The sequence below is a fragment of the Cucurbita maxima genome, unplaced genomic scaffold (genome assembly GCF_002738345.1).
Source record: "Cucurbita maxima cultivar Rimu unplaced genomic scaffold, Cmax_1.0 Cma_Scf00003, whole genome shotgun sequence".
In the NCBI taxonomy this organism is placed as follows: Eukaryota; Viridiplantae; Streptophyta; class Magnoliopsida; order Cucurbitales; family Cucurbitaceae; genus Cucurbita; species Cucurbita maxima.
This window is the reverse complement of record NW_019272019.1, coordinates 6,779,426-6,804,834: the sequence shown is the minus strand read 5'-3', so window position 1 is coordinate 6,804,834 and position 25,409 is coordinate 6,779,426. Positions and strand designations below refer to the sequence as shown.

General features: G+C 39.2%; 6 protein-coding genes and 1 long non-coding RNA gene across 13 annotated transcripts; 4 read left to right on the top strand and 3 right to left on the bottom strand.

Annotated features, from left to right (window-relative positions):
* Positions 1-4,356: 4,356 nt before the first annotated feature.
* Positions 4,357-6,947, bottom strand: LOC111476395. Its single transcript, XR_002717071.1, has 3 exons — positions 5,975-6,947; positions 5,643-5,778; positions 4,357-5,538 (listed from the first exon to the last, which is right to left on the bottom strand). It is a non-coding gene; the product is annotated as an uncharacterized LOC111476395 (long non-coding RNA).
* Positions 6,948-8,284: 1,337 nt separating this feature from the next.
* Positions 8,285-10,325, top strand: LOC111474781 (tRNA pseudouridine synthase A). Its single transcript, XM_023119675.1, has 2 exons — positions 8,285-9,620; positions 9,733-10,325. Exons 1-2 carry the CDS (start codon positions 8,377-8,379, stop codon positions 10,046-10,048), a joined length of 1,560 nt encoding a protein of 519 aa, XP_022975443.1. The 5' UTR covers positions 8,285-8,376; the 3' UTR covers positions 10,049-10,325.
* LOC111474793 (F-box protein SKIP23-like) lies at positions 9,965-12,593 on the top strand. Of its 2 annotated transcripts, XM_023119682.1 has the most exons (3): positions 9,965-10,051; positions 11,026-12,222; positions 12,397-12,593. In XM_023119682.1, exons 2-3 carry the CDS (start codon positions 11,065-11,067, stop codon positions 12,460-12,462), a joined length of 1,224 nt encoding a protein of 407 aa, XP_022975450.1. In that variant the 5' UTR covers positions 9,965-10,051; positions 11,026-11,064; the 3' UTR covers positions 12,463-12,593. The 2 variants fall into 2 exon arrangements, with proteins under 2 accessions (XP_022975450.1, XP_022975457.1); XM_023119689.1 differs by lacking the exon at positions 12,397-12,593 and having other exon boundaries at positions 11,026-12,300.
* Positions 12,594-13,143: 550 nt separating this feature from the next.
* Positions 13,144-15,753, top strand: LOC111474813 (high mobility group B protein 9). 2 transcript variants are annotated; one of them, XM_023119692.1, is made up of 6 exons: positions 13,147-13,741; positions 13,929-14,007; positions 14,103-14,265; positions 14,389-14,487; positions 14,654-15,012; positions 15,104-15,753. In XM_023119692.1, the coding sequence occupies exons 1-6, from the start codon at positions 13,590-13,592 to the stop codon at positions 15,227-15,229; spliced, it is 978 nt and encodes a 325-aa protein (XP_022975460.1). In that variant the 5' UTR covers positions 13,147-13,589; the 3' UTR covers positions 15,230-15,753. The 2 variants fall into 2 exon arrangements, with proteins under 2 accessions (XP_022975458.1, XP_022975460.1); XM_023119690.1 differs by having other exon boundaries at positions 13,144-13,741; positions 14,654-15,753.
* LOC111474833 (U11/U12 small nuclear ribonucleoprotein 25 kDa protein) lies at positions 15,174-18,325 on the bottom strand. 5 transcript variants are annotated; one of them, XM_023119706.1, is made up of 6 exons: positions 17,797-18,325; positions 17,166-17,435; positions 16,953-17,058; positions 16,732-16,831; positions 16,462-16,591; positions 15,174-15,617 (listed from the first exon to the last, which is right to left on the bottom strand). In XM_023119706.1, the coding sequence occupies exons 2-6, from the start codon at positions 17,407-17,409 to the stop codon at positions 15,574-15,576; spliced, it is 624 nt and encodes a 207-aa protein (XP_022975474.1). In that variant the 5' UTR covers positions 17,410-17,435; positions 17,797-18,325; the 3' UTR covers positions 15,174-15,573. The 5 variants fall into 5 exon arrangements, with proteins under 5 accessions (XP_022975474.1, XP_022975488.1, XP_022975470.1 ...); XM_023119720.1 differs by having other exon boundaries at positions 16,462-16,571; positions 17,797-18,323; XM_023119702.1 differs by lacking the exon at positions 15,174-15,617 and having other exon boundaries at positions 16,181-16,591.
* Positions 18,326-18,664: 339 nt separating this feature from the next.
* On the bottom strand, positions 18,665-22,663 carry LOC111474765 (mechanosensitive ion channel protein 8-like). Its single transcript, XM_023119672.1, has 5 exons — positions 21,208-22,663; positions 21,005-21,128; positions 19,713-20,006; positions 19,438-19,640; positions 18,665-19,011 (listed from the first exon to the last, which is right to left on the bottom strand). Exons 1-5 carry the CDS (start codon positions 22,482-22,484, stop codon positions 18,822-18,824), a joined length of 2,088 nt encoding a protein of 695 aa, XP_022975440.1. The 5' UTR covers positions 22,485-22,663; the 3' UTR covers positions 18,665-18,821.
* A 1,082-nt stretch (positions 22,664-23,745) lies between these two features.
* Positions 23,746-24,497, top strand: LOC111476724 (plastocyanin). Its single transcript, XM_023120514.1, has one exon. It carries the CDS (start codon positions 23,807-23,809, stop codon positions 24,308-24,310), a length of 504 nt encoding a protein of 167 aa, XP_022976282.1. The 5' UTR covers positions 23,746-23,806; the 3' UTR covers positions 24,311-24,497.
* The last annotated feature ends 912 nt before the right edge of the window (positions 24,498-25,409 follow it).

Below are 25,409 nucleotides of genomic sequence, written 5' to 3'. Positions count from 1 at the left end.
GTGAAAGGCAAGGAAAAGTGGGAAATATGTGTGGACGATGAAATGGGAAATGGGAAATGGGAATAAGGAAGCCAAGACGCTGACGCAACCAGGGGGTCCCACTTGTAGCCATGATCTGCGTGGCATCTTAGGTCCGTTTCACTTTCACAAACCATTTTTCAAAATCAAAACTGCAATTCCCCCTTCTGACTTCTTGTGTTTTCATTTCACATACAACAAAAGGGGGAATATGGAAAGTGAGTCAGTGTGTGGATTTTTCTGTATCCACTTCACTTGGGTGATAGCTGATTCCATTTCAGCAATCACCTTAACTAAGCTAGCTGCTAATTAAAACATGATTTTCAAAGAGCTATATTACAATACAAATAAGGAAAATGAAATTCAAAGCTACCCACTACTGAAAGTAAAGACACACACACATACTGAAGGGCTTTGAAGGGGGTCAAATTGACATCAGTAAAAAAAAAAAAAAAAAAAGGGGAAAAGGAAAGCCTTGGAGTCAAAGGGTAAAAAAAAGTGGAAAGAGGGGTGAGGCTGTCTCTTTCCGCCAGTCCATGGAATTGCAAGGTCAAGAATACAAACTTACAGTGGGATGGATGGTTGGTTGGTTGGTTGGTTGGTTAAAGAGAGCAGAGAGAAAGAGAAGGGAGGAGGAAAATGGTCCATTTTGTCGAGTGAAAGGTCGCAGTCATGAGGAAGCAAATAGTTTAATGAAAAACCTTAACAGTTATACCATAGAAAAGGAGGGGGGAGGAAATTTTGAGGGGGGAAAAAAAACAAAACTCCCAGCAATATGTATAAGTGTGTGTCTGTACGCCTGCATTTATGAAAGCAACCAACATCCCCATATCCCTCATCTTTTCTCTGTCTCTGTCTGTCTCTCTCTCTCCCAGAGAATTTTAATGGCTTGAAATCTACCCCCAACGACTCACATTGAATTCACCAGTTTCAAAATCATGGAATGGGTTTTTATTTTCTTTTTAGACTCTTGTCTTTGGAATTCGGTTCGGTTTTGTCTGATGCACACAGCGCAGAGCTACTGCCAGAGAAGAGGGTAGGAGGGATGTGGTGTGTGGTGTGTGCTGTAGTCACTGACAGAGGCCATGATTGAATCACGGGGATGAGGGAGGAAAGGAATAAGGATGCCTCCCCCCTCCCCCCTCCCCAGATGAAGCTTTTCAATACAACAGATGCAAATACGAATACGAATACAAATACTGAGATTCCATTGCCTCGTACCCTTATTATCCTTTGCCTTTCCCACCGTCGAGGACACTGCCCTATCATCACCCCCCCATCTTGTCTCAAGATTGCTGCCAAGATCTTATCATCACCATCCCCGATTTTATTCTCCTCCTCCTCCTCCTCCTCCTCCTCCTCCTCCTCCTCCACTTTATCCTATATATTTGAATCTAGAAATTAGAATCAACCAACGGAGTAATGTGTTAACATGCATTCCTTTTTCACTTTAGTACTCAGGCTAAAGCATTTTGTGATAAACACGCCTAAATTCACTTTATAATAAAACTCCATGTTTTTTTTCTAGGTCGCTTGGTGTTGGTGGCTGATTAAAGAATTAATATTCCACAAATTATTATTTATTTGTAATTTTTTTAGTATTAAAAAAAAAAACGTTTTTTCCATGCTAGATGGTGGAATTACCTATTCGTCGACTCTTGCTAGAAATTTGTTGAACATCATTGTAAGACATGCAAGCATTATCTTCTTTTGGTAGACCAAATCATTGCTAGACTTTGAACACTTGAATCAAAGTCGCAATATTTGTAGAAGAAACACATGGAACAGCAAAAACTACTTTTAATTAAAGTAATTTGGGTCTCCATAATTATTGTTTTTGGTTTTTGGGTCTAAGGCTATAACCACTAATATTACAAATTTAGGTCTCCATAAGTTTATACGTTTTGGTTTCACTTTCCACTCATATTTTCAAAAATCATGCCAAAGTTTGAAGGAAAAAAAATTCAAATCTTGTTTTTACTTTTATTTTTTAAATTTAACTAGAAATTGAAGTATTTATTTAAGATAGGTGAAAATCATAATAGAGAAGATGAGAAGCACGAGCATCAATTTCAAAAAATATAAAACTAAAATCAAAATGGTCAACAAAAAATACCTGAAAAACTATATATTTTTTTAAAATTACTTTTGTTTCTTTAATTTGACTAAGAATTCAAACGATTTTTTAAGAAAAATACAAACCATGGTTAATAAATTATGATAAACAAATATAATTTAAATTAATAGATATAATTAAATTAAAAACTAAATAGTAATAAAATTTGGTCTAGATTCAAGACTAATTTGATAGACAAGACATCAATTAATATTAATTTTAAATGTAAATTCCTAACATGATTTTTTTTTTAAGAAAAAGGTTCTTGACCATCCAAAAACTACTCCCAACAGAAAGTCATTGTGATTTGTTTTATTCTATTTTATGAATTTATTAATCCTAAAAACAGTATTTGAACTCAACTTTTTATAACGTATTTCCTTACGTAGCTTAATTTGAAGCTTCTAAACTCCAAATCATGGGAGACGCCATTTGAGTGTTTGTATTGAGAGTTTTGGGTATAGGTTTAAGTTTAAGCAGATTTGGGTTAATATATCAAATTCATGTTTGCTCTAGGATTTGTCTAAGTATAGGGTTTGATGGACAAGCTAATGAGTTGTATTCTATAATTCACTCATTCCTAACCCCTCCACTTAAACATTTACTCGTCTAAAATGTGTTAGAAACTACAGACTTCTGGTCAACTTTGAGTATAAGCTTTCATGACTTTACTTCTACTTTTCTCAAAAGACTTCATATCAAAAGAGATAGTATTTTTTGCTTACTTAGTTAACGTGATACTCCTCTCCCAACAATCTTTCCCTCGAACAAAATACACTATAGAGTCTCCCCTGAGGCCTATGGAGACCTCGAACAGTCTTCCCTAAATCGAGACTTAACTTTTTCTCTAGAACTCTCGAATAAAGTACACCTTTTATTTGATGCTTGAGTCACTTTTGACTACACCTTTGAGGCTTACAACTTCTTTGTTCGACACTTAAAGATTTTATTAACATAGCTAAGTTAAGGGTATGGTTCTGATACAATGTTAGAAACCACGGACCTTCACAATGATATAATATTGTCCACTTTGAGCATAAACTCTGACAACTTTGCTTTTGATTTTCTCAAAATACCACATTCCAATTGAGATAATCTTCCTTATGAAATTTTGATCTTCCCTTTAATTAGCCAAACGTGAAACTCCTCTCCTAACAATTCTCAACAAAATGTGAATCTCAGGCTCTAAACACCCACATGAGTCAAACATCCCAAAATGACCCCACTACCCTTCATTTAGTCTAATGTTCATTTGGTCTTATATATTGGAAAGGACTTTCATATGGTTCTTTCCTTGGCCATGGTGCAACTCCAACAACTTCCATTTTCATTGGGGAACGTGTATGCCATTGTAGGGACGACCACTAGAAAAATTCACTTACGCATGCTTATAAGCAGCCAATTTCTTTCTCATTCTTAACTAAAATTCAGAATGGTTGACCAAAACAAGTAGAATTTCATTCAAAGAAACAGGCAGCAAGCAAGCAGCAAAACCAACAACACTTTGTTATTGTTCAAGTGGGCCTTACACTTTTGCTTGCCGCACAGCTGGATGGGATTCCCACACTGTTTCCAATGAATGCGAGCCGTTGTGGTTAAAAAGTGGATATCTGCCGTAATGAAAATGTCTCAAAGTCAATAAAAATCAACAGTTTTTTAACTGTACCTGAGAATCCCCAATTATGGTTCGGCGGTGGACGTCAGAGAGAGGTGTTCATCGCTGCTGCACTTGGAGTCCTCAGCAAATCTACTTTACAATCCTGCATGTAGAGAATCTGAAAAGGCAGTTAAAGAACAAAAAGATGAGTGCTTGGTATATATATAAAAAAAAGAAGACCAATTTGCTGCAATCAGCACTGTTGCTGGTAGCTAAAATATTCAGTCACATGAATGGCAAACTCCCCCTTGTTTTTTTTTTTCCCCCTTTTTTTGCTGACTGCGGCTTCGGACAGCAGTTTGAATGTCTTCCGGAATAAAAAATCATAATTTCCAAAAGGCATATAGAATGTGCTAGTGGTGGTACTAGTTAATAAATCATGAATATATATACTTGTCAAATCTATAAAAGCAAACTAGCTAGCTGTGATTAATTAGTACCTCTCGAGAATAAATTAATCGATCTATCCATTAATCAAGTGGCAGGTAAAACCAAGTTGCCCAAGTTTGATGACTGGGACAAGGTAGTAGTGTCCACACAGGACGGTTAGATTATTCCAGGAATTCAGAAAAAGAAAATATAAGAACTATAGAGGTTCACTGTTGATGAACATGGCAATGATCCAACTAATACAACATATACACGATGAAGGTTGGGGCAAGGGAAGCTGTGGAAGGGTGGCGTTGGTCTGTATATCTTTTGGAGTTTCAAAGCAAAAATGATAAGAGCCATTGACCATGGTATTGTGATGGTGATGCTTGGTAGTCACTTCCCTGCTCTTCGGCCATGTGGCACTCACCATAAGGTCCGTTCGACACAATTTATGGCCAAAATTATACCGAAACTAACGTTTTTGAAATATCATATATGCCTAAACAAACTATCAAACTGATCCAAAATGAATTGAATCGATCAACTACCGATCAAATGATATTTCAGCCTGCACGCCTAAACTCTCTCCCTACATTCTCTTATGTTCTGCACTTCATAATGGATGTTCAAATCCCATCCCTTAACCGAAGTCATCCAATCAATATACATACTTACCAAATTTAATTTAGAGTTCTAATACACTAGAGACCCCTTTGCAATATCCACAGAGGTTCACACATTCAGATTGACTTCAGTCTTCCTCCACGCCCTAACATTCATCCTAAGAATCGATGATTGCTCACTAATTACACCTCCAGATGTAAAGACAGACATCCATGGAGTATAATCTTGAAAACAACATAAAATTTGTGAAAAATCAGAATTCATACGTACTGAAGGGAAGGTCCTACCCATGATAGGAGTTGCAACCTGATAAGGAACAGGTGGGGTGTAAAAACTGGTTTCGAGGCAACAATTAAAAGACAACAAGTACTCCTCTACCATGGTTTAGAAACATCGAAGATTGATCACTCAGCCTGCTAAACAGTTATACTCTTAAGATTTGCAGCTAAATTTTGGAAACTAACTTATTATGTAGTCAAATCTCAGAGAATAACTTGCTTAAAAACATCCAATATAGGAAGATGGGGCTCGAATCGTACAAAAGCTTTGTTGGATCAAACAATCCAAAAACCACAACAAATTATGATGAACAGGTGATTAGGTATTTAGACTTACTATAAAACGAAGCATAGCTGACAGAAGCCACAGCGGAGTGAGCGAGAATTAGACTGCAAACAAGATAACACTCTATTCCAAGCTTATACAGTTTGGATGCCTCCATGACATGGCTGGCAGGAAGGGGTCAATGGGCCTGCAAAAAGCATTCTGAGGTCAGGGGAATAGAAAATCCATGATATTACTGTCGCCCGATCCTTTCTATTTCAAATAATTAAGATTTGATGTTCATAGTATTACACTTTGGAGGGGGGACGGGGGTTTGCAATGGCCTCACATACAGGGATACCTGAAGAACTCCCTTGGTTGTAAAATCAAAAGCAGATGAAAGTTATCCTGTGTTGTCAATCCAATCTATTATCCATTCTATGTCTATCTGCATTTAGAGTTGTGATCATCACTATGGAATATATGAATTGAGAAAAACAACAGAGGATATTATCCACAAACACCAACCATTCAAGTAAACTGAAAAACTAGAAAATTCCAAGAAACTGTTAGGGATATTGCTTAAAACATGATTCCAATTTATCAACACAGTACATACGAAGAACAAAGATTCATAATCGTACCTTGATTATAGTCCAAGTCATGGCCATTATAATTACAAGAATCCCAATACTCTCCAATAGAAAACACGGACTTTGCTGCTTCAATATATTCTTTCATGAACCAGAAAAACCATGAATTCCAACACGAGCAAGTAATTTGTATATTATAATGTATGTTCTAACAAATTTGTGACTAAAAGCATATCACATTGAGGCAGAAATTTCATCGACAAAAAGATTTCCATGTTAATCAAACTTTTGTTAGTCCACGGGCATACATAATCCGTCAAAAATCCCATGGAAAACATGGATCAAATAATAAGCATGCATAATAATACTTGGGATGAAAACCTTGACGTCTTAGTTGAAGAAAATAGGGCTGTCCTGCAACCACAATCAAAGACGAAAACAGCATGACACTCCATAAAATATAACCTCATTCGTATTGTGCGATCTTAACTTCTTTATCCGAATGCCCCCACGAACAAGGAAAAGGAAAGGAAGGTAACGAGCTAGAATCATAACAGGGTACTTAGCGGCGAGATGGAGACAATTCATGGCTCTAGCTTAATTCCGTAAGCGACAGAGTACAACCTGCTTCATTTTGCGAATCTATTCCTCAATTCAAACTGGATAAAACATTAACTTCTTAATGTGTTTAAACTAACAAGCAGAAGATGCGATCAACCTTAATAATACGAATAATCATCTGAAAAGTAGAAATCTCAGATTGGCGCTAAGACATTTACCGGTGATAAATTAAAGAAAGAGATTGGCGCGAAGACATCCACCATTTGAAATCGAAGGATCGGTCTCAGAAGTTTGAAGGCCATTTGATCTGCAGACGCGTGGTCTCGAGATTCTTCGCTAAAACCAATCGAAGGAGAGTGGGATCCGGACCTTGGCCTGTGTGTTCCTTGGCTAACCATTTCGCAATGGCATAAGAGCAAAGAAATTGACGGTTTCGTGGGACGTCCGCTTGAACGTATGCTAATAATTGCTACCTCTGAACCTCCTCGGGTTAAACTAAATTCAATTTGGCGGGTTGGGCTATTTTCACTATTAATTTGTTGTATTATTTATTTATTTATTAGTTTTTTTTTTCTTTTTTTCCGAAGGAATGTTTTATTTTAGGTGGTTTATGATTAAATACCCCTTCAACGTGAAAGGAAATTTGGAAGTCCACATTATATTAAAAATATCCCTAAAATATTAATATGGAGATATTTTTTTAAAAAAATTCACGGGAGCAACTTGCCAGAATAATATTCCCATTTTAAATAACATAATCTATGTTATAAAGATATTTTAATTATTTGTGTGACAGGTTTTAAGTTTGGATAAAACTGTGAGAGTTTTAACTGTTAGCATATATTGTCCTATTTGTGCTTTTCTTTTCAAGCTTCTCGTCAAGGCTTTAAAATGCGTCTGCTAATAGAAGGTTTTCACACCGTTATAAATGGTGATTTGTTCTCCTCCCTAACTAATGTGTGACATCACAATCTACTCCCTTCGGGGCCAGCGTCCTCTCTGACACTCTTTCCTTTCTCTAATCGATGTAGGCCGCCCCCAAATCCACCCCCTTTGAGGCCAGCGTCCTTACTGGCACACCGCCTCGTGTCTACCCCCTAGGTGTGGAAACCTTCCCCTGGTACAAGCATGCGCATTTTAAAGCCTTGAGGGGAAGCCTGAAAGGGAAAACCCAAAGAAGATAATATTTGCTAGCAGTGGATCTGAATCATTATAAATGGTATCAGAGTCAGACACCGACGATGTGTCAGCCTTCTCGCTGTTCTCCGAATAGGGGTCGACACGAGACAGTGTGTCAGTAAGGACGCTGGCCCCAAAAGGGGGTGGATTTGGGGGTGGTCCCACATCAATTGGAGGAAGGAAATAGTGTTAGCGAGGACGCGGGGCCCTGAAGGGGGTGGATTGTGATGTCCCACCTTAGTTGGGGAGGAGAACAAATCACCATTTATACATTTAAGGGTGTGGAAACTTTCCCCTCGAGGCTTTCTAGACGCGTTTTAAAGCCTGGAGAAGCTCAAAAGGAAAAGTCAAAAGAAGATAATATTTGCTCGATCTCAATTAAAATAATAATAAAAAAATAAATAAAAAAGAAAGATTAATGAAACTATTGAAAATTATTTTTTTAAATAAAGTAGCAGTTAGATTTTCTTTTTTTTTTTTTTAAATTGTTTTTATTAAATTGGCGAATTTATGATATATATATATATATATATTAAAAAAAAAACCCACTATTTTTACTCTAAAAAAACACTATAACCAACAGAAAAATGGAATTTAAAGAAAATATAAAATTTTAAAAAATAATAGGAATCTATTTTTGACATGGAACTTCTAGCATCTGTTGGGACTAAAACCCTAATGGAGATTTCAGTCTATGCCCCTGCCTGAGTAAAATGGAAGAAGAACCGCCAACGCAAACCAGAAGGTCGCCGCCACAACCGTCGATCGAAGAACCAGAACCAAAGAAGCTTAAAATGTCATCCACAACCACCACCTCCGATGACGAAGATGTCAATTCCAATTCTGCAGCACCGAAGAAACAAAGGTACAAGCGCCGCAAGATTGCTATTTTCTTTGCCTACTGTGGCGTCGGTTATCAAGGGATGCAGAAGAATCCAGGCGCTAAAACCATTGAAGCCGACCTTGAAGAAGCCCTATATCTCGCCGGTGCAGTCCCGGAGCAGGACCGAGGGCTCTCGAAGCGCTACGATTGGGCCCGCTCGGCTCGCACTGATAAGGGCGTGAGCGCCGTGGGTCAGGTTGTTTCCGGTCGCTTCTACATCGATCCGCCAGGTTTTGTTGATCGTCTCAATTCGAACCTTTCGCCCCAGATTCGAATTTTCGGGTACAAGCGCGTCACAGCGTCATTTAATGCGAAGAAGTTCTGCGATCGGAGAAGGTATGTTTACCTAATTCCTGTCTTCGCTCTCGATCCTAATTGCCATCGTGATAGAGAAAGTGTGAAGGCTAGTTTAGGGTCTGGTAACGAGCTTGTGAAGTGCTTAGAGTGCTCTGAACGAGGACGCAAGGTCGAAGGCTTGATGGGCAAGCGCAATTTCGAAGTAAAAACTGCGATATCTGAATCAGACATTTCGCCCAACTTTGGAAACGCCATTGAAGTTTCTGATGTTCAGGCAAATGGTGCATTGGAGGACAATGCCACGGCCTCCGATTCTATCAAAGAAACTAGCGTTTTAGTCGAAAACAGTGGTACTGAACTCAATGTTGGAAGCGAAGCTATTGCAAAAAGTGAAGGCAGTGAAATGTCTGGATTAGGGAACGATTCAGAGAATGTTGTAAGCAAAGATAGCGTTAATAGGAACGAGAAACCCTCAGGGAGCTTCAAGTATGGCGAGGAGGAGAAAGCTAGGTTCAATAGGATTTTGAAGAAATATGTAGGAACTCATAACTTCCACAATTTTACTACCAGAACAAAAGCAGAGGACCCTGCTGCTCGTCGCTTCATCATTTCATTTGATGCGGCGATCACCGTCGTCGTTGAAGGCGTTGAATTTGTGAAATGTGAAGTTGTGGGGCAGAGTTTCATGCTTCACCAGATCCGGAAGATGATGGGTCTTGCTGTGGCAATCATGAGGAACTGTGCTCCAGAATCATTGATTGAGAAGGCTCTGCAACAGTAAGTAATTTCCATTTTCAACTGCAATTTTCATTTCATTTCATTTCATTTGTTAATAGAATAGAATAGAATTGGATTCCTTCAAGTTTTGGTAATCAAAATTGAAACACAGGGATGTAAATATCAACGTGCCGACTGCACCTGAGGTTGGGCTGTACTTGGACGAGTGCCTATTCACATCATATAATCAGAAGTGGAAAGACAGTCATGAAGAGGTATCCATGAAAGCATACGAAGAGGTAGCAGAAGATTTCAAAATGAAGCATATATATTCTCACATTGGTTCCACAGAGCACAAAGAGGGAGCCGTTGCCTTATGGCTGCATTCTCTGAACCATCGCAATTATCCTGATTTACGCGTTGCTGATGAGGCTGCAGATAATGCTAAGAACACAAGTGTTGACATCGAGACACAGGCTGAGACTTAGAAGGTCTTCTTCCACCTTTGCTTTTACCTGCCATTTGGATACTTTCAGCAAAAAATATTAGTTTTGATTGATGATTTAGTGCTTCTTTAACTTCAACTCTAATCAGATCATGCATAAATTTTGTTCAAGAAAGTGAGGCAAATCCATTAATTATGTTACGTTCTGATTATGATCTCGAGTCATGTTATTCTTCTATACCCCTACAAGGGTTTGAACTATTTGTACTTGAAAATTGTTTAATTTATATGGTCAACCCGAAGTAGTTATAACTTTTAAACTATTAGATGCAGGAACTCTAAAATAGCTTATAGATCTACCTGTCAAAAAGGATTGGTTCTTGTATTTTCTTTTCAACTGGGCCCGTGCTCTTGAGATCGTCGATGTAGAGTGGATGCAGACTCATAGCTGTTATATTTTAGGTTGTCGAATAGCTCAAGAAGTGGCCGACCCCGAAACCTTGAAGGGGAGAGGTCAAATACTTGGTATACTCATCAGTACTGTGATCCAAGGAGAGGATCAGCAACAATTTAGAGCTCAAACTTTTAAAAGAAAAAAGTCTCATACGACAAAATTTAGTATGGATTTCTTGAAATTAGAAGTTTTGGCAATAAACATTGAAGATTTCTAATGAATGCGTGTATTTTGTTAATAGTAACATGTATGTATTTTTGCAAGCAGCTTGTTTTCCATTTAATCCATTAGTTTATGTTGTTTTTTTTTTTGGAAAAGACTAATCAATGGATTCTATTTCTATCAGTTAGCTTGTAGGTCTTTTTCCTTGGGCTTTTAAATTTGGCCATACTGGTTTTTTCCCTCAGTTTAGTTAGCCTCAATAATTTATTCTTTTTTTAAAAAAAAATATACAAAATTTAAAAAATTGAACGACATAATAATTTAGTTGACCTTTTATTTTTAAGAAACAACAATAATGTCTCTTTAAATTCGTGGAGAAAATAAAAGAACTCCTCATCATTCAGGACAAATATCTTCTGGACGAAGCGCAAGGCCTTGGAAAAATGGCTGACTGGACCCAACTCCCGCCCGATCTCCTGCAAGTTATCTCCGATAACCTCAACGTCTACTCTGACTATCTCCGATTTCGAGTCGTCTGTCAGAGCTGGCGATCATCGGTCCCCAAAATCCCTCGCCGTCTTCCTCCCCAGCTCCCCTGGCTCATAATTCCTCTGTACCACGACTCCCGCTGCGGCTTATTCAACTTTTCTGACAACAAAATCCACTTCCTTCACCTCCCGGAGGCTTCTCTCGGGAGGCGCCGGTGCGGTTCTTCCCACGGCTGGCTTGTGATCCTCGATGAAACTCCGACAATCCTCCTCCTCAATCCCTTAACCAGGGCCAAGTGTCGTCTGCCTCCGCTCTCCACGTTCCCCAACGTCGTCTCTTTCGATTACTCCAGAATTGGCCGAGAATACCTGATCCGTACACCCACTGGGCACATCTACAGCCGAAATTTGCGGCAGATGCGCGATACTTTTGTCAAGAAAATCGTTCTGTCTTCAAGTCCATCGAATCAGAACGATTTCTCGGCCGTGGCGATTCTGAATCATAGCGGCGATTTGGCATTTTGCCGGAGTGGCGGTGAATCCTGGACGTTCGTCGATGATGCACCATCCGATTGCGAAGATATTGTATACTCCGACGGGCTGTTCTACGCGGTGGATAAGCACGGGGTCATTTCAGTGATGGATCTACGCGGTTCCCGCTCTGAAGTTTCACTGGTTACTACAGGAAGCCAATCGGCCGGTGATATACAATATTTGGTCAAATTAGGGCGCGAGTTGCTGCTGGTGAGTCGGTATTTGGATATCATCAACGACGCCATGGTTGACGAGCTGATATCTGTAATCTATCGTACGGTACGATTTGAAGTATTCCGAATGGAATGGGAAGGGCCGCGATGGGAGAAGGTCGAAAATTTGGATGAAATGGCACTGTTCGTAGGGGGAAATTCTTCAATGGCTTTCTCTGCATCTGATTTTGGTGGAATCTCAGGGAATTGTATATATTATACGGACGATTACTCTGACAACGATTACCAGGGACAGGGTGAAGAACCGGATATGGGGATTTTCCGATTATGCGACGGAAGCTTCGAGCAGCTGCCGTATTACTCCGGCGGCTCCCATTCCCGACGCCGTTTACTTCCACCGATTTGGGTAACTCCGAATCCTTGCTAATTGTGCGTTTCTGGATCGTTTCAATTGAATAATTAATTGCAGTTCATCGGTGATCAATACAATCACAAATTGAAATTTTAAAAATAAAAGTTGCCATTTGCTTTGGTTTTTCATATTTTTGATAAATTACCTTTAATGGTTAATTTTTGGTAGTGCAATTATTCCATGGTCAAACCGAAGAGAGAGCGGTTGAAAGTATTTGAAGTTCATACCGCATGAAGAATGACCTCATGGATGGCTAACGGTTACTTCCAATTTGAATTTGAATTCGAAATTGAAATAATTATGGTTATTGGGTGGTTACTAAAATTACGAGAGTTGCTTTCTTGCTCATCACCGGTTTCTCCTCTAAATTTGTATTTTCATAATGAAAGTGAAAAATAAAATTGATATAATAAGCAAAAAAAAAACTATATTGTCTTGTCATCCCTGGTGCACTAATTTAGGGTAGACAATCAGTACGCAATAGTGTCTTATCACATAGCCTACTTAGCTTATAGGACCAACAAACACAAGTATGGAAAATAAATTCAATCTTACCTTACTTTTAATTATATTTTTTTAAACACAAACAAAAAGTATGGGCGGGTTAATCTTACAAGTTCATTGTAATAGTTTAGACTAGTTAGACTAGTTGAGTTGAATTATGGTGGGGTTATTAAAAAAGAAAAGGGTAGGAAAGGAAAGATGCTGAAAATAAATGGGGCAGCAACAAAAAGGAAGAGGTGGGTGGGTGGCAATATAGACCACTCAGTGCAGGTTATGCATGGAGGGAGGAGAGAAGACAGCGAGGGAGTGGATAGGGGGAACCAAATATATATCTTTGTTCCAGAGATAATGAACCCCAAACCCAAAAAAAGGAGTTAAGGAGTGGGGGAGTCGCAGGTGCATGTCAACGTTTGGTCGCGGAAAGAAGACCCCTTCCAGACTTCCAATGACACGACTCACACCCACACGCAACAAGATTAATTACATGAATCCCTCAGTTTTTTATTCTTTTTTTTTTCCTTTGTTCACTGGTCTTTGCCCCAATCCATCTTTTCTCTATTCAAATCCATCTTTTCTCTATTCAAATCTCGCACATAAAGCCAATTCTGCATAACAGTTGCCTTTCACGCTTCCAACCATCTTCTTTAATTCCACCTTCCCTCCTTACTCTCTCTTCCCCCCCCTCCCTCCTTTAATTTACTTACTTTATCTTGGAAATCATATGTTCTTTTACTACCATCATTACTCCCTCCCTCCTCCTTTTCCTTTCCTTTCTTTACTATACTACACTACTCCTACTCTCTCTCTCTCTCTCCCCCCTTTTTCTTCTTCTTTTCTGATTTTCCGGCTGACTGGTTATGTCACCGCCGGCGAGGACCAAAAGCGGGAATGGCGGCGTAGATAAGCAGTATCCTCCGCCGCTTGCCACCCACGATGAAGTTGTTTCTGACCCCATTGTTTTTTGGGACACTTTGAGGCGTTTCCATTTTATGATGAACACAAAGTTCATGTGAGTCACACATGCTTTCTTCTTCTTCTTCTTCTTCCTCTTCTTCTTCTTGTGATTGAAATAAAGTAGCTTGATGGTATATTCACAAAACACCGCACTTTTAAACTTTTCCGGTGTAAGAAATTTTTAATAAAATACAAGCCAGTCTCCTAATGGCTACTTTTGGCTTTCCTTGAATATTTTAAAGGATTCCTGTGATTGGAGGGAAGGAGCTAGACTTGCATGTTCTATATTCAGAGGTTACAAGAAGGGGCGGGCATGAAAAGGTAAGATTTGGGGCTTGGTCTTCCATTTTCAACAAAAAGCTTCTTCTGGGTTTCAGAGATGGAGTTTGTGTGAATCCATTGTCGTGGCGGTGCAGGTTGTTGCAGAGAAGAAATGGAGGGAAGTTGGAAGTGTGTTCAAGTTCTCTCCTACAACCACCAGTGCTTCCTTTGTATTGAGAAAACATTATCTCAGTCTTCTCTACCACTACGAGCAAGTTTACTTGTTCCGCCGCCAGGGCCCCATCTACGCCCCTCAAGGTGCCTTCTTTTTGTTCTCTCCTTTCTTTTCTTCTTTTTTTATAAACTTTATCCACTTCTCCCACATCGGATTTGCTGCAACTCTGATTTCGCTTTTGTCTTCCTTTTCTTTTTTCTACACAGCGCCATTTTCTTTCGGTAGCCCTACCAGCGAAAACGAATTGGCTCTGGTGGAATATACCCCCAAAACAACGTCGTTTTCGCCTGGTCCGCCTGCTGAAGGTGACAAACCTTTTACATTCACTTCTATTAATCCCTCTCTCTTTTCTCTGTGGGGTCCAGCTGTAAAGGTTATACAGTTCCCAACAATGGCTTCTATATAACTGACCCATTCCCTCCCACGTTTTATCTCTTGAAAATCTGTCTTCTTTTTTATGGTGTTTTTCAGTCACTGGAACAATTGATGGGAAATTCGATTGTGGCTACCTGGTGTCTGTGAAATTGGGATCTGAGGTTCTGAGGGGAGTTCTTTACCATCCAGAGGAGCCTACCCCGTCGGATCTCCGGCCCCAACCTACCAACGCCATTGTACCGTACACTGGTACCAGACATCGACACTCTGGTCGGCGGCACCGGAGGAGCCGGAGAAAGGGAGACCCCAACCACCCCAAACCAAACAGAAGTGGGTATAATTTCTTTTTTGCAGAGAAGCATTACAAGCTCAAATCTCTGTACCCTAACAGAGAGAGGGAGTTCACCAAGATGATTGGAGAGTCTTGGAACAACCTCAGCCCTGAAGAAAGGATGGTATGTGTGCCAAGCTTTTTCTCTCGAGGTTTCAACAGCTTTAAACTTTGGTGGTTTGATCAAATGGGTGTTCTTTCTACTTTATTATTAGGTTTACCAAAACATTGGGCTGAAAGACAAGGAGAGGTACAAGAGAGAGTTGAAAGAGTACAAGGAGAAAATGAGGCTGGCAAGTGATGATGTTCATGCAGCTAACTATTCAAAACAGGGAGAGTAGAAGAGGGGAAGGGAATTCAGCAGTTTGTAGGTTCTTTTTGAGACTGGGATTTGCTGCACTAGTTATATATGATAAAGATTTTGTATCATATCCTCCGACCCCTATAACTTTATATGGCATACCATTACCATAGGTTCTCATATCCAAAGTGGCTTGGCCTCAAGTTTTACACCCACTTCGAAGTTCACTCTGGAACTGTCATTTTATAGTTTCTTGGAACTTTTTGCTTCTTCTTTACCCATGGGATGGTGAGATCTTTCTTATTTCTTTTTTTGTTCTTCCCTGGAGTCGGAGACATCAGATGCTCTATGAAGACCCCTTCCATCCAAGGACGAGGAAGCCAACTAAATGAGAAGCTTTTGAAGAAAAAAGGCTTCTTCCTTCTGGGCTGCCACATTAGAGTAGAATATGCCAACGGTCAAATGAAAAATGAGATTTGCAGTAATCTAAAGTTTTGTTTGAAGTCACTATTAGATTGTTTCAGTTCTCAATTTTTCATTCAATATGTTCGGGAATTTTTACTCTATAAAGATATTATTTAAACATTTATGTAAGGATAATGACTTAGCTTCTGAAAGAGTAAGAGTAATTTTCTTAAAGAATTGCTTCGACAAACATGGTCAGAAACAATGGATCAAAAATAAGTAAAAACACAAGAATGGGGTTGGTTTAACAATTTCATGTCATGGGCATCAGAATACCTACCTATGTGTGCCGACTGGACAAGGACTTTAGATCACTTCCACCATTGACTCTTTAGACTTATAGCAGGTCCTTTGAGGTCAAATAACAACCAAGGGGTTTTGGCCAAGAGGTTTTCTCTTAAATTTTGCTTCCGAATCTTCCCTTTTGGTTGCGCTAGGGCGCGTCTATTCTCCAACATCAATGCAAAGGTTGTTTGTTTCAGTCATGGAATGGCTTGATTCAATTTTGAGTTAAGCAGAACTCATGAGAGGCTAAACAAATATCTCGACTACTTTAAAGCAAAAGCATGAGTTTAGTACATAGACAGTGAGGTAGGGAATAAATGTTTCAACTCTGCCATATGGTTTAGGTCATGAGTTCAGGGTAGAGGATTTGGGATTTTAAGTTTAAAAACAAGCTATACAATTTTACATATCATAATGTTTATGCGAGCTCGAACTTCTATAACTCATTCACTTCACAGTTCAAAACCAGTTACAAAAGTTGTGCGAACTCAAGCTTACTGAATTTGTGTTTGAGAATCATACCCCGAAGTGTCTGTTCATGTGCATTTGTTGAGACCGTGAAAGAAACGGTGTTTTCTCCTTCGAGAATGCCTTCTGGAATTCTTTGACATGACATACGGGACAAAATGCACCTGCAACAAGTTTTTGTTCTCTGTATTATGATTGAATTTTCAGCCTGGATAGAATTTCTAATACTTTGACATGATTTCTGCTGGATAGAATTTCTAATACTTTCACATGATTTCTGCTGGTTAGAATGTCAATCGGATCATACAAGGTTTAGGAAATAACCTGAGAATTATTACGGATTCCAAAATCCTGAAGCGCAGAGCTATCATCAAGAATCTTCTCGTTGTGGTGTGCTAGGCAAAAATTTGCCCACACATGCTTCCTGCAGATCCACAAGCGAAAGACTTCTCATCAATGCACAAAGATCATTGTACGATTAGCTAAGAAAGCTATCTACTAATCACTTTTTATGGTTGAATTCACCAAAAATGAAGAAAGAGTACCATGAAATGTGGCGATGTCCCATCTTGGATTGCTCCATCTCGTTTACTTTCTTCTTGATAGCGAGCTTCAAGTCCTTCAACGATGCGGAATTCATGATCGCCACATCTAAAGCATGAACAAGATCGCAAATCGCATTTCAGAAGTTCTATAAACACAGTGTTTGTGAAAATGCCAGTTGAGAAAGAGGAGGAACATTAGAAAATTGTGTGTACCAATTATGGTGCCGTCAAGCTTAAGGACAGAGATGCGCATGGCGCTGCCCAATTCGAGGCTGATGAGCGTATCAACGTCCAGTAAGGTGGGCTTCTTGGGGACATCCGCCAGGATAGGATCGTCAAGCAAAGCAGTGAGAGTTGAATTTAACCTAACTTTCTTCACGTTGGTGCTGTGGTAACCTACGACATTCTCCTCTTCTTTACTGCTGGACTTCAATGATTCATCTCCATCCTCCTTCATCGCTACACAGTTATGATTCTATCACTCTTAACATAAATTCACTTCAGCAAATCAGCATTATCTATAACTTTTGCAGCAAGCCTAATTAATTTTCACAGTTACTTATTTCTATATAACTACAAACTAATATTGACTTGATAGGTTTAAATCATGATTTGATGGACACAGATAGCATATACAAGAAATTAGATTTTAACTTCCAATCATCACGATGAGTTATTGGTCATCAAATATTTGAATCAATGTTTTTTTTTTTTTTCTTTTTAACAAAAAAGAAGGCCATCTTATTTCCAAAGGTTATATAAGCAAAAATTTTAACATCCCAAACAACAAATTTCGAAAAACTTCTTACAAAGTTCAATCAAAGACTAAAAGGTTAAACCTCACCTTAATTCACAAGGGAAAATTGACCGGATCGTTCACCGTCGGAGTACAGCGGAGGGAAGGAGTCAGTCTGCGCTGTTCGCCGGAGGTGCCTGTGCGTTATGGAGGTGGCGAATCTGACTGTTCCTGCCGAAATCGAACTCACCGTCAATGCCGAAATGTGGAACTGCAGAGCTGCCGATGAGAGCTGACTGACCTTTAGGTCACCACTGACTCATCGCCGGAACGTGTGAATCGGAGAGAAATCTCGGTTGGATACCGTTCGCGCCGCCGGATCTGCTACAGGAAGCGTAGGAGGTGGTGGAACTGCGCGTGGCTGCCGCTGGAGGGTACCGCCGCGCGGTTCTTCAGTTTCCGGGTATTGTCGGGAACTGTTGCGCCGCCGTCTGAAGTAATCGCCGTGGCTGTGGACCGCCGCCCCCGCCCTCGGCTATGTGGTTGCTGGAGTTGGAGGAAGAGGTAAGAGAAGTGTGTTTGCGTGGGTAAGGAGGGAAATAGCAAAGAGGAGAGAGAGAGGGGTTTTCTTTGGGTTTTAAAGAAGTAATATATATACTCTCTTTTTCTTCCGAAGAATAATTGAATTTAACTTTTCAGTCATAATTTAGTTTCAATTGAAAATAAAAAAATCTGAAATCATTTTATTTTACATTTTAAATTAAAAAAATCCAAACTTTCTAAATCAAATTTCCATTTTTCCTTAGAACTCTAGTTCTAGTATGCTTCTAGAATGCTACACTGTGTCTAGAGTTCTAGTTTAGTTAGCATACCACAAGCTCTCAGATACCATTTATAATGGTTCAAACATTCTAAGATTTAATGATGAAAAAAAAAAAAAAAAAAAAAATTCTTCCTTCACAGGAAAAAAAAAAGCTCAACTAAATTTTCTTCTATCATAATAGAGTCTACAATTTCAAGTTCAAATAATGTACAAAAATGGCTAAAATGAGAGTTAGGTTTGAAATAACTTTTGAAGTAAAATGACACTTACAATAAGTCCCGAAAGAAAGGCAATATAGAGTAGATTGTTGTCATGTTGAGTCTAAAATTGTGACAATCTCTTGAACCAGCGCAGCTCTCCTGTTCCACCTCTCTTTCATGTTTTGATGGTTCAGTTTGTGCGTAAGACCCACCGACATCCTCACCTTCTCAAGATCTTCAACATCCTTCATCACAATCTGTGGATCTGGGTGCCATTGCTCGCCCATGCTCTCAACATACCTGCATACATACACTCATCAAACCCTATTCTCTCGAATTTTATATCAGCCCAAATCCACAGTTAACATATATTATTAGTTTTGGCCGTTACGTGTCTTCGTCAGCCTTTAAAACACGTATGCTAGAAAGAGATTTCCACACACTTATAAAGAAAGTTTTGTTTTCCTCTCCAACCAATGTGGGACCTCACGGTCCACCTCCTTGGAGTCCAGTGTCCTCACCGGCACATTGCCCCACTTTGATACCATTTGCAACGCTGTCAACCTTTAAAACGCATCTACTAGGGAGGGAGAGATTTCCAAACCTTTATAACCCTTATAAAGAATGCTTCGTTCTCCTCTCCAACTGTTGTGGGAACTCACACTCACAAATTCTGAGAGCCAAAATCCATAGATACACTCTATTCTATTCCAAATTAAAGCATACCTGGTTATCCGTTCTTTCAAAAGGGCAACTTTCTCCCATGGAGTAGAGATGTGGATATAGAAGTCAACTCCCTCTCCCATGTCTGGACTACGGTAGTAATTCCCAATGGCTTTGGTAGCCAGCACACTGTTGGGGTAGCTGATCCTTTGATTATCATATCTCAGGAAAACTGTTGTTAATATCTTCATCTCTTCAACAACCATCTGGAAAACCGAAGAAATTTAAGAATGCGTCACTAAGAGCAAAACAAATTGTTTGGCTAGAGAGTTTTGCACCTCGACACCGTCCACTTCGCAGCGATCACCAACGTCGAATGGGTGCATCACAAACAAGAAAATGATAGCTTCAAAGACCGTCTTACATGTGTTGCCAAAAATAAAAGCCAGCAGAAGAAGCTGTGAAGTTATGAAGATGAGGAAGTGCAGGACGGGAGTTCCAAATACGATAAGCCAGATTACCAAAATTGTTAAAGCTACAAAGACGTTTAGCAAGTTGTGAAGATCATCAACAGCTGTATTTGCATCATTGAGAGATAGAACAAGCACTTTTCTCTGCTTAAATGCATTAACCTGAAAACACATCAAAGAAAAAAAAAACATATATATATATTCATTACATTGCTGTTTAGGTTAAGAATTCTTAATATATACCCATCTAAATGGTTTCTTCTACCAGTTTTGGGCTTTCCTTTTAGGCTTCTCCTCAAGGTTTTTAAAATGTGTCTGAGAGAGAATTCCACACCCCTATAAATAATGTTTCGTTCCCCTCTCCAACTAATATAGGATCTCACAATTCCCTCCCCCTTTTGTGGCCCAACATCTTTGCTGGTACACCGCCCGATGTCTAGTTTTGATACCATTTATAATAGCCCAAGCCCATTGTTAGCAGATAGTGTCCTCTTTTGGATTTTCCCACTCGAGCTTCCTCTCAAGGTTTTTGAAACGCGTCTGCTAGGAGAGGTTAAATCTCTACAAAGAATGCTTAGTTCCCCTCTCCAACCGATGTGGGATCTCATAATCCACTCCCCTCGAGCCCAGCGTCCTCGCTGGCACTTGTTCCCATGTTCAATTGATGTGGGATCTCACAGTTTCACGTCCATGTCCAACGCTAGCAGATATTATCCTCTATAGGCTTTTCCTTCCGAACTCCCCCTCAAGGTCTTAAAACGCATATGCTCGAGTTTCCACACCCTTATAACGAATGTTTCGTTCCACTCTCCAACGAATGTAGGATCTCATCTCACCGCACCGCATGTGAGTATAGTGACATGAGAATGAGAAAGTGAGTTTAGTATTCATAGACTTATTATCCAGCGACTTTCTCTTCTAAAGCGAACGAAATGGGTCGGGTTTCAAGGTTGACTCTAGGACTCTTTCTCATTGAAAAACATATAGGGGTAGGAGGGTAAGGTACCATGCATTTTGAGTAGGGACATTTGGAGTTTCATAAATTTGACATAGATAGAAGCGTCTTATAAGCTTTAACTAAAACATGAACCTCCAAATATATCATCTTCATTACACAGCAAAACAGAACAAGGAAAGTAGAGTCAAGGGCAGGGCCTTACCATCCACTCTCTAAAAGAGGACTCATCAATGCATTGAGTTTCAGCGGTTGTTCCAAATAAACTCATCGTCACTAAAGCTTCCTCTTTATTCATAAATCGCATTACATCTTCTATATAAATACAGCTGCAACAAACATAGCTCACATCATGCAATGAAATTGAATATTCATGAAAGAAACAACGAATTCAAACAGAGAACTCACTCTGACCCACGTTGGGCCACTCGCCGGAAAATCCTCCCAGCTGCCTCTTTCGCCTGCCGTTCACTCCTAATCTGCAACAAAGATTGTTCTTTCGTCTCCGACAGTATCTTCTCATCAAGAGTTAACAAAGCTCCATTTCTTACAATATTCATCATTCTCCTCATATTCCAAGCTGATATATTCTTCTGGTTCAGTTTATTTAACTCATCAACTGGGATTTCCTCATCTTTTCTTTTTGATTCTACCTTCAATTGTCTCGAGCCATTGCAATTTACGAGTCTGCCACTGCATACAACTCTGCCACTTTTGGAACTTTCGGCTTTTCCATCGGCAATTTGTTCATCCTTCATCATATCTTCAGAATTTGGCCTCTCAAACAATGGCAAACCAGAGAGCGTCACGATCACATACTGACTGAACAAAGCCTCCTTAAGCCTTTCAAAGTAGTTATTAACGTGGAAAAACGAAGCCAGAATCTTAATGACAAGCGTTTTCAGAAGCCATATCGTAGCAGCCACGAGAAAACAGATCAAAATCTTGGTGACATAAGGCAAGATCTTACTCTGCGTCTTTCTCTGAACCTTGTCGTTGAAGATGAAATGCCAAACAAGCAAAATCAGAGACATCCACAGGCAATTTTTTACAGCCTTTCTCAATCCATAAACGAAATACAGAACCCGTTTCCTTAACAGGAAATTCATCTCGATGATTTTCACCATCAATCCAACGGCCATAGATGAAACCATATGTCCACAGATCACCGCTAGAACAGTCAACTCCCATTTCCACAGCGGAAGACCCCAAAACGTCTCCCTTTTTAAGATTGAAATCCATCGATTACAAATCAAACTCACAATAATGAGAACAAAAACTACCAACTGGAAACCTAATAAGGGGCTTAACTTCAGTTGATTGTACTCTTCAGGCATATCCTCGGTGCCGTCTTGATTATTGTTGTTGTTACCCTCATCTTTCACGGCGGTTTCCAGCTTTTGAGAAGAATCATCCTCAGGAGGATCCATCAACCGAGACTTCTTGCTAATCGGTGAGCTCCATGAACTTCCAGGAAATGAAGAGTTGGAACTGCAACGGAGCACCTCGCCGCCGCTGGAGCCCGAGGACAGCTGGCGGTTTTCCGGCTCGGAAAATTCTTTACCTCTTCGTCTCATGGTTTGCAAGGATCTCTCTGGTAAACACTGGAACTTCTTCTCCACTAACTCCTTGTCGCCATGTCCGAAACTGTTGACCTTGAGGATAACATCTTCCTTTGGGGCCATTTAAAAAACAAGGTGTTGATTCTCAATTCTAAACGCGCATAAATACAGGTTGAGTACCATTTCAGAAGTTCCACTGTTGAAGAAAGACGAAATACAGTCGAGCGCATAAAGCTTATGTGGGACAGCAATGGCGGAAAGGTAAAGCAGTTTGAGTGGAAAGGGCGCGCATCAAGGAATCAGAGAATCTGAAGTGTAGAAAGACGGGTGATTTTGTAGCGATTTTGTAGGAAATGGCGGCAAAACTATCATTTTTCCTTTTTTTGCTTTCCTCGTTTCACTTTCACGAAGGCCTTTTATGGCCCAACAGAAAACTTTTGAAAGCCCGTCGCCGATTGCTCCAACAAATGCGAGAATTACACTGTTATGGCGTGTAAATACAATATATATATATATTTTTTTTTAACTATGTTTGGAAAGTTTAAAAAAGTTCGCAACCATTTACTTCTGCATGCGCTTTGATAACATAATAGTTTATGAAAAATCAATGCATTAACTTACCATCCGCACTATTTTATTTCTTGTTTTTACAAAATTTATCATTTTTCCAAGAATTGGACTCCATAAATCATTTTTATTTGTTTATTATTCTCTTAAAAAAATATTTATTCTAAAATTTCATTTTCCAATATAATTTTTAAATAAAAATTTTAATATTATATCCTAATTTATAATAATTAAAAAATAATTTATAACCTACTCTTTCCTTTTAATTATAAAAATGATAAAAATATCTTTATTTATAATCTCGATTCTTATTCCATTTATTTAATGATAAAAATGTTTTCTTATCCCTCCGTAATTCCCTCCGCTCGTAAATTAAATATCTTTATTTACAAATTACATAATTTCACAACAGCTCACCAACCATTATTTTACATTGGTTTAAAACAGTTATTTATTTAATTACGGTCATTTTCTACCTCTATTTTAAAATTTCAAGATTTAAACTATAAATTAAATCCAAAATTTGAGCATCCTTTAATTTAAAAAATACAAAACCACTGAAAACAATTTAAGTAAGTTACAGATTTTACTATGATGTTTAATACCCTTTTAGTCCAAACAAAAATAAAAATAACAATAAATGAAGAGGAGGAGAGAAGGTTATCCCATGCCACGTCATAGGGTGGAATCCAAATGAGCCAATCAGAATCACCCATTGCATTATCCGGCGTTTGATGTTAGAGGCCACTCATAGCTCATCCACTCACTCCCACTCTCAAAGCCACACAAATCCATCCCTTTCCCCTTCCTTATAAACCACTTCCCCTCTCTTCTCCTCCTTGATCATTACCAAAATTTCCAAATCCTACTCTATATCCATGGCCACCGTCACCTCCGCCACCGTTGCCATCCCCTCCTTCACCGGCCTCAAGACCTCCGCCACCGCTTCCAAATCCACCGCCGCCGTCCGCGTCTCCTCCCCCTCGGTCCCCAAGCTGACCGTCAGGGCCTCTCTGAAGGACCTTGGTGTGGCCGTGGCCGCCACCGCCGCCAGTGCCCTGCTGGCCTCAAACGCCTTGGCCATTGAGGTCTTGCTAGGCGGCGACGACGGATCTCTAGCCTTCATTCCGAACGATTTCTCGGTGGCGGCCGGTGAGAAAATCGTGTTCAAGAACAACGCGGGTTTCCCACACAACGTGGTGTTCGACGAGGACGAAATCCCAAGCGGAGTGGACGCCGGCAAGATCTCGATGAACGAGGAAGATCTTCTTAACGCCCCCGGCGAGGTCTACGAAGTCAATCTCACCGAGAAAGGAAGCTACTCCTTCTACTGTTCGCCCCATCAAGGAGCTGGAATGGTCGGCAAAGTCACCGTTAACTGATCATTCATTTTTCTCTGTATTCTTCTTTTTTCCATAAAAAAAATATGTTATTTTAAGTTCAATGTCTTTTCTTCTTTTTTTTTTCTTTCCGTTCTACCCAGAGACTTGCACGCCGCAGAGCTTTAAGATTCTTGGTATATCAGAATCATAAACCACCGTTAATGTAATCTAATGAATCTCTTACTCTCTTCTCTTCTCTGCTGGCCGTGGGCTTGCTTTCCGGCCCATTTCGGATTTACGGCCCACTTGAATATAATCATTTTTTTTTTATTTTTCTTAAGTAAATATTTGAATTATATAAAAAGGTCAAATGCGAAATTAATTTGTTTGAATCAATGTTGGGCCAAGTTTATGTGTTGATGCCGGGGGAAAATATTGGTTGAAGCCCAAGCCCAGGCCCAGGCCCAAGCCCAATAATAGATACTCTTAAAAGGTAATAATAATAATAAATAACCTACGGCTTATTAATTATAGCTCATATCTTGTAATCCATTTATTAATAAATGGTTAACCATTATAATGAAAGCAGTGGTTTAATAAACATTAAAATAGAAAAAGGAAGCTTTATGAAAGAAGATTCCACGTGATTGCCAAGCAATCAAAACCCGGCAGTCATCCACGTCAGCACTACTATTTTCAATGAAAGCTAAAAGGCTTCGTTTTTATCGACAATAAAATTACAATTACCAATTTTGTAATGGCTTCTAATTACCCAACCCACCCATCCAACAAAGCTCGTGATCTGTCAGTCATCGCACATGTATTTTTTTACGTTTTTAAATTCGAACAATGTTATTTATACTTTTTTACACAACGGAAATAACGTGTAAACACGTTCGGCTTTATTATTATTTTTTAGAATATCGATTTAATTCTCAATCTTTTTGAGTTACATTTTATTTTTATTTTAATATCTCCCGTTTTAAATCTGAGAGATGGTTAAGCCAAACAACAAAAATCTGATTTTTACTTCAAATTCGATCGGTATTAATTTAACTCAATTAATTAAAATTTAAGTCAAATACTAAACAACTGTAAAAATATCTTTTGAAATATAAATATTAATATCAAACTTTTTTTTTTTTTTTTTTTTTTTTTT

Excerpts from the sequence above, each read along its gene's own strand:
- LOC111474833 (XM_023119702.1), bottom strand. The coding sequence starts at position 17,409 with ATGAAGGAGGATGGAGATGAATCATTGAAGTCCAGCAGTAAAGAAGAG. Across the intron at positions 17,059-17,165 it reads GCTTGACGGCACCATAATTG|ATGTGGCGATCATGAATTCC; the intron begins GTACACACAATT and ends TTCATGCTTTAG. Across the intron at positions 16,832-16,952 it reads GGACATCGCCACATTTCATG|GAAGCATGTGTGGGCAAATT; the intron begins GTACTCTTTCTT and ends GTGGATCTGCAG.
- LOC111474765 (XM_023119672.1), bottom strand. The coding sequence starts at position 22,484 with ATGGCCCCAAAGGAAGATGTTATCCTCAAGGTCAACAGTTTCGGACAT. Across the intron at positions 19,641-19,712 it reads GCGAAGTGGACGGTGTCGAG|ATGGTTGTTGAAGAGATGAA; the intron begins GTGCAAAACTCT and ends TCGGTTTTCCAG. Across the intron at positions 19,012-19,437 it reads TTGAAAGAACGGATAACCAG|GTATGTTGAGAGCATGGGCG; the intron begins GTATGCTTTAAT and ends GTATGTATGCAG.
- LOC111474781 (XM_023119675.1), top strand. The coding sequence starts at position 8,377 with ATGGAAGAAGAACCGCCAACGCAAACCAGAAGGTCGCCGCCACAACCG. Across the intron at positions 9,621-9,732 it reads ATTGAGAAGGCTCTGCAACA|GGATGTAAATATCAACGTGC; the intron begins GTAAGTAATTTC and ends ATTGAAACACAG.
- LOC111474793 (XM_023119682.1), top strand. The coding sequence starts at position 11,065 with ATGGCTGACTGGACCCAACTCCCGCCCGATCTCCTGCAAGTTATCTCC. Across the intron at positions 12,223-12,396 it reads GTTTACTTCCACCGATTTGG|TGCAATTATTCCATGGTCAA; the intron begins GTAACTCCGAAT and ends AATTTTTGGTAG.
- LOC111474813 (XM_023119690.1), top strand. The coding sequence starts at position 13,590 with ATGTCACCGCCGGCGAGGACCAAAAGCGGGAATGGCGGCGTAGATAAG. Across the intron at positions 14,008-14,102 it reads GAAGGGGCGGGCATGAAAAG|GTTGTTGCAGAGAAGAAATG; the intron begins GTAAGATTTGGG and ends GTGGCGGTGCAG. Across the intron at positions 14,266-14,388 it reads CCCCATCTACGCCCCTCAAG|CGCCATTTTCTTTCGGTAGC; the intron begins GTGCCTTCTTTT and ends TTTTCTACACAG.
- LOC111476724 (XM_023120514.1), top strand. The coding sequence starts at position 23,807 with ATGGCCACCGTCACCTCCGCCACCGTTGCCATCCCCTCCTTCACCGGC.